Source organism: Eurypyga helias, unplaced genomic scaffold (assembly GCF_000690775.1).
Source record: "Eurypyga helias isolate BGI_N326 unplaced genomic scaffold, ASM69077v1 scaffold39048, whole genome shotgun sequence".
NCBI lineage: Eukaryota > Metazoa > Chordata > Aves > Eurypygiformes > Eurypygidae > Eurypyga > Eurypyga helias.
The window spans coordinates 1-9,347 of record NW_010266990.1 but is presented as its reverse complement, the minus strand read 5'-3'; the positions used below and the strand labels follow the sequence as shown (position 1 = coordinate 9,347).

The window sequence follows — 9,347 nt, the reverse complement described above, 5'->3', positions numbered from 1 at the left end:
CTGCACCCACCCAAACAGCCACGCAGCAGGCTCCATGGAGGGAAAACAGGAATCTGTGGCATGACGAGCCCCTCGGGGAACTTAACTTTTGTGTCTCCTGGAGCAGTTATTTATAGGGATCGCTGATTCCATCGGCCACCAGCTGCATGCGGACAGCATACCAACACCCCCTCCCCAACAGGATTCCTCAGCATCCTGGGAGCGGCACAGGACATCTATCCACACCTGCCTCTAGTTCCCGGCCCAGCTCTCAGCACCGTAGCGACTGCACCGCTGCGCTAAAGATATTCTTCAGCCTCTGGACACGGACTCACAGTGACACACAGATCCGTGAGCTCCCGCTCCAACCCAGCTGGCGCCTCAGGTTGTGCTCTCTGCTGGGAAGGTAAAAGCCCTGGGTTCAGGTTTGGGACACCGGTATGGGTTGTTGGTTTGGGTTTTCTGTTTTTTAAGCCTGACCCAGGCCATAGGCATTATTCGCTCAATCTAACTCTCCCCCACGCTCACCCAGGGGCCGGCTACACGCGCAGCGGGACGCAGTCTTCCCCTGCCCCTGTTCCCTGGCACACACCACCTGGCTGGCTGCTGCCTAGCCAAGCGATTCCACAGGAGGCAGCTGAGTGCTTCCAGCCCAAGCTCCTCGCTTTAGGATCACAAGCTCATGAAAATGACTGTGTCACCCCTCCCCAGACTCCCCACACCACCCCCAGGTGAAGCCGGACTTTTCCTTTATCCCTTTTGGTGGTGAGTCTGCCAGGACACAGTCTGCCACTGACAGATGGTGCCACAGCAGAGCCCTAAGCTCCTGCAGAACAAAGGATGAGCAAGTCTGCTCCGTTACTGACACCACCCCAGCGAGACTTTCCCAGACGCGCTGGCAAAGCGTCCACAGAGCTGCTGCCAGGTCCGCAACAGCCCCGGTGACTCCCATGGACAAATCCAAGCCAAGGCCCTACCCTCACTGCAGAGCTGGAGGCACAGTCCCTGGGGTAGGTGTTTGACAGCCAGATGTGGGCACCTGGATGCACGTTTTCCAACAGCCATCACCAGCAGCCAGCACTCCACCTGGGGTGAGGTTTCTCTGGTGAAGACAACGCGTATCTTGAAGCACCCACTGTCCTTTTTCTACATCCCTATTGACCCGTAACACGCTGTTTTGCTGCTCCCCACACCAGAATCTGCTCAGGTCTGGCTGCAGCCCTCCGAGGGCCAAAAGCAGCCTTGGACCCTGGAGCTCAGGCACTAGGCCAGCGCCCAAGCCTGGCAAGCGTGGTGGAGGTGGATTCATTGCGGAAGTTTCCTGGACCATGAAGTACCTGTCACCCCACAAGAGGATGCACCTTCCTCCCCTTTGCAGCACACAGCACGCCAGAAGCACAACTGCCCAGGAGAACAGCCCCAAGAGGGGCCGCTGCTGGTTGAAACCCAGACCAGGTGCTTTATTCACTTCATATTTATTTTTCACAAAGACTGTACAAAATTCTTATAAAACTCTGGTGTGGGGATGGGCTATGACATTGATCCAAAAAATAATTCCCATACAATCCCACCAGTTTCATAACTTACAAGGAAACAGATAAGCTACAGAGAGCTGCGAGTCCTGGAGTATTTACACCGAGGAGGGCAGGAGCGAACAGGAGACGAAGCAACACGTGAACAGAGGTATTTACAGTATGGACACACAGGCCCCCTCGCCTCACGGTAACGGCAGCAGCAACAGCAGGAAGTCAGGCCCATGGTGCTCAGAGGCCGATAGAGAATATGGGGTATTTACAGTATCTCACATATTAACAGCTTTACAAACATGTCCAGGGAGTTCTTCTCACGTATAAAAAAACAAAAGCACCAAGTGTCTGAATAGAAATCACACAGGCCTCCACGGGGGCTAGAATCTGAGGGCAGGCTGGCACCTGTGGCGTCACCGGCTGATGTCTCTGCTAGAGTCCCACATTTTCGTGCTCGGCTCCATCTCCAACATGTCAAAGAAGGGGTGCTTGAGGGCTTCGGCCAGGGTGATGCGCTTGGACGGCTCGTACTCCAGCATGCTCTCGATGAGGTCAAAAAGGCGGTGGTGGTCCTCGGCCTCAGAGGTAAGGTATCGCTGGGGGGATGGAGGGAGAGGTTAGGGCCAAGGATACTCTCCCGGTCGCGGTACGTTCCCTGGGCTGAATGGCTAAGCTGGGGAGGACTGGTTTGTTCACACTGCCACTCATCCCAGGCCTGAACTCTGAGCCACTTTACCAAGCGTGGAACTGTGTAGTTTTCACCCTCCTGCCATCTTTCCCAGGCACTTCCTAAGGTCTCCGTGCCTCCCTGCTCACCTACTCCAGGCTGCTGCAGGCCTAGTTTATGCCTGGGACAGCCAAGGCTCCGTTGGGAAGACACTGGTCTGACCCCTTTGGTAGCACAACCTTGCCTACAGGAAGAATCCTCACACCTGGGGCAGGCCCTAATAAGACCCTGCAGTGAGAAAAGGATAAAGCAACCAGGTGCTCCTGCCCATCCCGCCTTACCCGCAGCGGCTTGCAGTTTTCCCTAACGTAGCGGCCAGCGGAGGTGTTCTCGTCCCAGTCCAGGCGGCCGTGGTAGAAATACTTCTGTTTCCTGTCAGAGTAAGAGGTGGGAACAGGTTACACCCAAGCACCAAATGTCTTGCAGCAGCAGTGACGCGCCAGCCCCGGCAGCGCGTGCCCTTCCGGACACTGCAGCAGCATGGACAACTGCCTCAGCAGGCAGCTTCAGAGCCAGATCCCTCAGAGAGAGCTGCTACACACGGACAAGAGAGCTGGCAAGCCTGCAGTGCCCAGCCAGCCTTGCTCACCTTGTCTTCCGGATCATCCGAGAAGGAATTGGCCCCAAGATCCTCTCCATCATGGCCAGGTGCTCCCGGTTGTCATGTGTCTGGGAGAGAGAGAAACGTAAAGGGAAGGCATGGAACAGATTCCAGTCCTTCTACCTCCAGCCCTGGGTATTCCCCTGTTCAGCACCCCTGGCTGGGCAACACCTCCGTTGACTCTACAAGTCATCGGTCCCAGAGGCTCCTGGCCCTACGGGGAAAACACGGGGAAACAGCCAGCATCCCTGTTCATAAGCTGCGAGGGAGCCATACAGCATACAGTTCTCACCTGAAACAGGGTGAAACCCACATAATACTCAAAGATGATGCAGCCAATGCTCCACACATCACAGGGCTGGCTCCAGCCAAGCTCTAAAAAACAATGGTTTTTAAATAAAAGATCCAGTTATGACCCAAGATTCCAAATCCCTCTCCCTCATGCTTTTAACAACAACCAACTCCCATTCCAGCCAGGCTCCTGATACGCCAGAGGCAATATACCGCCCGGCTGGTAGCAGTGCCGAAACACCAACCTGTAAGTTGTTGGCACCCCCGAAAACAGCACTCTAGAGCATGTTAAATAAAGCATTTATCTCCCAGGGTGAAGCCAGGACAGCTACTGAAGGAAGCGGAGGCAAAATGCTCCCTAACTCAGCAGGCAGCACCCAGCGCCCTCGAGGCAAACGCCTGCCTCTGCGGAAATACCGAGCACTACCTACCCAGGATGACTTCTGGGGCCCGGTAATGCCTGGTAGAGACAATTGTGCTGTGATGCTCATGATCAAACGTGGCGCTGCCGAAGTCCACCACTCTGATGGTCGTGCTCTTCACGCTCCGTTCATCCCGCTTCTTTGCGAGGGAGAATGGTATCAGTTATTCAGGAGTTGAGATGCGGAATTAGCCCTTTCCTTACACCGCCGAGGCTTCATCACAGGGCGCTATGGGAGGGGGAAGGCTCCAGAGGGTGCTGGCACAGCCCCCAGTCAAACTCTCACCATCAGCCAGGTAAGACCCTGTGGCTTGCTTACAGCCTACACAGCCAGGCCATGCAAGATACAGGCCCTGAACAAGTGCATGGACGTAGTCGGACAACCCTGTGTCTCCTGGGGCCGTGTTCCCACTCCTCCCGCCTGCTGACTGGGGGGGGGATGCCAAGAACCCAAGAGAAGACCTGTAACACCGAGCAGCGCTGTTACCTTTTCCAGGTTATAGGAGAGCTCGTAGTCAGAGTTCACGAAGAGGATGTTCTCCGGCTTGAGGTCAGTGTGAGTGAGTTTATTGTCGTGCAGAACTGAGGAAGCAAACAGAGCCGGGTGACGAAAGAGAAGCAAAGCGAGGCTGCACCCACCCAATGAGCGAACATCGTTAATTTGCTTTGCTCATACTGGCACCAGTTTAGTCCCCATTTAGAATTGTGTGTGAACAGTCGGGCTAGGCCAGGCCGAGACGCTTTGGCAGAACCGCGAAGATGTACCATATCACCAGAACGTGTAGGGCCGCGGATGCTGAAGTGCCCTGAGCTATTGACAGTCCACATGCATGGGAGAACATTACGATGAGGAAAATAAAAAGGATTCATTCCAAGCACGCGTTCACCGCTGGAGGGGCAGGAAGGCTCAGTCTGGGAACTGGCACAGCGGCACGGCAGCAAAAACTCGCTGCTTTGGGCCACCAGTGCAGAACTGGCACGGACGGCGGGAGCTGCACAGCTCTCCAGGTCAGTCAAGGACCAGCGGAGAGAAGAGCAGTGAACACTTACATTTCACGGCCTGGCACACCTGGTAGGCCATGTGCCGTACTTGGTGGATGGGGTAAGGCAGATAGTTGTTGTCCTTCAGGAAATCAAAGGTGCTGAGCCCCAGCAGTTCGAAGGAGATGCACATGTGGCCATGGTAGTCAAACCAGTCAAACATCCTGACACAAAGACTGAGAGAAAAATTCTGATTCGGGACAGATCTGCACGCACCACTCGGCTACGTTATCCCTGTGCCAGGCTCCTCCTTTCCTTGCAGTCTGTGTCCCATAGCAAGCCAATACGCCTCCAGAACCAAGCTACAGACGAATTCAGTCACACAACACCAAGTCCCTTTCTCACCCCACCCCTGCAACTGTGCTGAGGCGATGCTTGCCCTTCCACTTTAACACCAAGAGCACACTCACTTCGTGTTCTCAGGATCCTTCTCGTTGATTTTCTCCAGCACATTAATCTCCAGTCGAGCCGCCTCCTTGTATTTCTCTACGTTTTTAATGATTTTGAGAGCAACACGTGCACCGCCCCTGGGGGAGAAAGCACGAGATCACTGCTGAGCTGGGTCAGAGAGCCTGTGCCCTGCGAAAAGAGCTTTCTGAACCAGCCTCATCCCGTGCAGCACAGCCTTTGCTGCCTGTGCTCACCCCAGAAAGCGGCTGTGATTAAGGGGTGTCCACTGTGCCTCTTCCCTTTCTACACACAGCCCCAAGGCTCCCCCGGACCCCTCTCCAACACATGGGCGACCCAAGAGGGCGAAGCGCCCAGACCAGCAGAGGAATGCTGGAAACAAAGAGACTCATTCTCCCTCCCGGGCTCCCACGTTAAGCACAAAAGGCTTTGTCACCAGCTGTGTGGTTTTTTTTCCCCTCACCACCACTGTCTCTCCCTGTCCCAGCAGCAGACATACCTCCGGTGATCGATGCACTGCACCACTCTGCCGAACGTGCCTTCCCCTAAGGTGCTAATAATCTCATCTGGGAGGGAGAGAAGAGAGGAAGGCGGATGAGAGGGTGAGCACGACCTGGATGCAGCGCATACACAAGGCAGAGGAGAATGCATTGCAACACCTAACCTGCACACAGCTTGAGAGACCGGAGCAGCGGAAGGCTGACACCGGCTGCACAAGGCAACTGCCCTAGTTCCCTAGCACTTGAGTAACAATACAAAATATAAACGTAGCTTTAACAAAAGGGGGAGGAAAAGGAGAGGGTTTCTCTTTAATAAACAATGAAAATAAAATGAAACAGAAAGATAAGACAGATCTGCGACTGCGATGGGAGCTTAACTAGAGAGCTAAATTATGTTACGATTTGGCTGTACATCTTTCTTGTAGCCAGTCGCCGACGCGATAGATCAGATGCCCCTCGTCGTCGTCCTCCACACTCTTGGCCCTTCTGCTGCTCTGTCGACTCCGCTGCTGGCCCAGGCAGACAGGGAATTCATCATTCACCAATCAGATTTTCAAACCAGCGCAGCAGCCAGCGTCACGCATTGGTTGGTTTGGAAATTCACATGGTTGTTTGAGGAGGGGTTGCAGGAGGAGATTCCCAGCCAATTCATACGGCACAGAGGAATATATAACGATAGGGATATTGCAAGGGAACATGTCAAGATACAACACACTAGCTCAGAAAAGAAAAAAACAGTTTGCTTTTCGTTGTAGCAAAAAAAAAAAAAAAAAAAAAAAAAAAAAAAGAACCTACAAACAGCCCCACCCGAACCAGTGTGAGAGCAGAGACATCAGAACAAGGGCTAGCGGGGGGGCAGTGAAGGGGCCAGCTGCTCGCTCCCACAGGGGCTCGGAGAGGAACGGCACTGGCCTTCGGGTCCTGGATAATGCCAAGAGAGCACACGGAAGCCCAGCTCTGCATCCAGGCGCTCGGCGGCCACGGGGGGAGGCTCACTGCAGCCCCACAGCAGCCTCTGAGGAAAGGCAGCAGAGGGCAGGGGCTGGGAAGTCCTGCACAAGCCAAGGGCCAGGCTGCCCCACACAGGCACTCCCCATCCCATTCCAACAACCACCCACACAGCTTCCCCCAGCCCCAACACTCAGGAAAAGAGGAATTCAGAGATTTCAGAAGTAACTCTCGGTACAATGATCCGTCCAAAAACCAGAGAGAATTTACGAGCGACTGCCTGGGGTAAGATGTGACACTCCTCCCTAGACCCTCCCCCAAAGAAGCTGATCCCAGAAGGACTAACTTCCAGGAGAGAAGCAGAGGCCCAACAGGGAATAGGGACAGCCTGGGATGAGGCAGATAAGAGGTTTATGCCAGAGAAGAGAAAATTCCTGCCTTCAGTTCTTCAGCTAAGTATCCCCACACCTGGGAACATCCAGCCAGCAGACTCGGGACCCAAACCCAACCCACAGTCCCACTCCTGGACACACAGCCAGAACAGACCAGACGACACTGAGCGCTCCACACACAGAGCGGAGAACGTGTCTGGGGGTCTGACAGAAGTGGCAGGTGAGCAGCAGAACAGACAAGAAGAGAAAGGCAGGGACGCTGCTGGGAAGAGCCTGTGACGGTTGCTGCCTCCACCCGAGTTGACCGGTCCAGAAGCTCTGCTCCCCTGCAGAGCCCCTCGCACGACACCCCACGTCAGCTGGGCCCACCCAGAAGGATCCTGCTGTGACGCAGAACCTAACCCTCAGAGACAGAGGGCTTCCTGCCACAGAACACAGGCCCGAACCAGGGACCACGGGGCCCAAGGTGCCTGTTGCAGGCAGTCCGAGCTCTCTGGGACCGGGATCAGCTGAACGTTTGCCGTACAAACCTCGCACAAAAGACTGCTTTGGCTGGGGTTCCTAGGCAGCTCTTAATGAGCATCACCGAACAAAAGCAGCGCTCTGCAGGGATAAAGGAGCTGAGGACTGCAGCACCACCCCAGGGGACATGCCAGCCTCGCCTGTCCTCCTCCCACCTCTGAGCTGCCAACACTGAGAGGGTCTGAGCCGCCTGTGCCCAGCTGGCACAGGGCAGCCACTGCCGAGGCGCACAGGAACTGCTGTCTGCGTCAAACGCTTTCTACGCATTTCTCAAGATGAGTCCGAGAGAGTGTTAGAAAGTGAGTTTTCTACTTACCCAGCTCGCCACCTGGGAGAGAAAGGTTACAGGGCAGGCCCAGCACAGCAGGATACTCACCGATGAGGAGCGACTAAAGGACCGGCTGCGGCGCCGCCTCCGCCTGTGCTTACGCCGGCTGCTTTTGCAGCTCCGGTAGCTGCCCTCGCGGTCCCGGGAGCGCCGGTACTCGTAGGAATGACGGTACTCGGGTTCATAGTAGGCTTCCCCTCGCTCGCGGCTGTAATCGTTCCGCCGGTAGCTGTCACAGTAACGCCGGTCGTAGGCCCTCCTGTCTGCCGAGTGGTCGTCGTAGCTAGGGAGGGGAAGCAAGCCGAGGGGATGCGATCACGAACGCCGCCCGGGAAGTTACAGCTCAGAGCACACGAGAGAACAGGGCCCAGGCCACCCAGAAGCTGGGCTGCCCACAGCTGCCTCCGGCTGAGCTGGAGAAACACCGCAGGGTTCCAGGTCCCACCCTGTCTTTGCAGACTCACCTCCTGGATCGAACATGGTAACTGTCCTCCCGACGGTGCCGACGATCACGCTCGCTGCTGCTCGATCGCGACCGCGTCCGCCGTCTCTTATGTTTGCGACTTCTGTAGCGCTCGTGATAGCTGCCTCGGCTGCTGCGCTCCGACGAGCGGTACCTTCTAGAGTGAGGCATCTACAGGGACAACAGAGCGTGATGACTACGTGAGGCAATTGCAAGGGAGAGCGACCAGTGCAGATCGCCGGTGGCCAAGAAGCTGCTCGGGCAAGGAGGGAGCAGGCAATCAGCAGTGTCTGAGTGTGCAGGGGAGGGGGTTTGGAAGGGAGGGGATGAACTTCTGAGAGATCCCAGAACCCCGTATGAGACAGGATGCGACCACCCACGTGGGCTGTGCTTGCTGTAGTTGTTTTCCGGCTCACTCTCCCCTCTTCATGCCCATTGCTCCTGATCACAGCTCCAGGAGCAGCACTTGCACCTTCTCTCTTTAAACCAACGTGCTCCCCAGCGGGGAGAGAAGCACCACCAAGGAAAACTGAAGGAAGCTGAAATGGAGCTCAGGATACCACTGGTGCTTGGCCCAAAGTCCCTGCACACCAGGACTGGAGACACCTAAGAGGGCAGCTCCCGAAGAGATGCCTCTGGTTCACTGCCAAGAGATCTACACCTCCCACTGCCAGCACCCAGGCGGCAAACCCACCCTCTCCATGCGCAGAGGCGCTAACAAAGCCTTGCAGACCCCACCTCAGAGGGCAGGGGCGCTCACCTCCGCCTCTCTGGTGGGATGTGAGAGTCAAGAGTGAAGGAGAAAACCCCTCAGCAAGGTGGCACACCAGGTCCCAACCCTGAAGTGTCAGCATGCAGGATCCTGCTCCCATCGCCACACCTCACTCCACAACTCATTCCTCACTCCACAAGTCACTCCCTGCACGTATTTTGGTTCCGAAGCATCAAGCAGCTCAGCCTGCCTCGTCTCCAGAGCTCCCTTTGCCCACAGACCTCCCACCGGTGGTTTTCCACCCCCCCACACCCGACTGCCTTCCCACACCCACGCTGACAGTACCGCCAGGACTTCTACAAGGCAAAACCACCCCCGGTGACCGGGGGCACAGGACTGTTACACGCGAGAACGCTTCACGCTCCAGCCGGGCTCCGCGGGGTGCTCACGTTTCCCCCGGTCCGGCGGCTCCGCAGCTGGGTCTCGCC

The 9,347-nt window shown here is 56.1% G+C and overlaps 1 protein-coding gene across 3 annotated transcripts; it reads right to left on the bottom strand.

Moving 5' to 3' along the window:
* Positions 1–1,442: 1,442 nt before the first annotated feature.
* CLK2 (CDC-like kinase 2) lies at positions 1,443–8,511 on the bottom strand. 3 transcript variants are annotated; one of them, XM_010157272.1, is made up of 12 exons: positions 8,149–8,511; positions 7,733–7,967; positions 5,907–6,000; positions 5,494–5,560; positions 4,997–5,113; positions 4,596–4,762; positions 4,033–4,127; positions 3,556–3,685; positions 3,126–3,208; positions 2,822–2,901; positions 2,514–2,604; positions 1,443–2,101 (listed from the first exon to the last, which is right to left on the bottom strand). In XM_010157272.1, exons 1-12 carry the CDS (start codon positions 8,316–8,318, stop codon positions 1,919–1,921), a joined length of 1,512 nt encoding a protein of 503 aa, XP_010155574.1. In that variant the 5' UTR covers positions 8,319–8,511; the 3' UTR covers positions 1,443–1,918. The 3 variants fall into 3 exon arrangements, with proteins under 3 accessions (XP_010155574.1, XP_010155571.1, XP_010155573.1); XM_010157269.1 differs by having other exon boundaries at positions 5,907–6,003; positions 8,149–8,318; XM_010157271.1 differs by having other exon boundaries at positions 5,907–5,988; positions 8,149–8,318.
* Between the last annotated feature and the right edge of the window lie 836 nt (positions 8,512–9,347).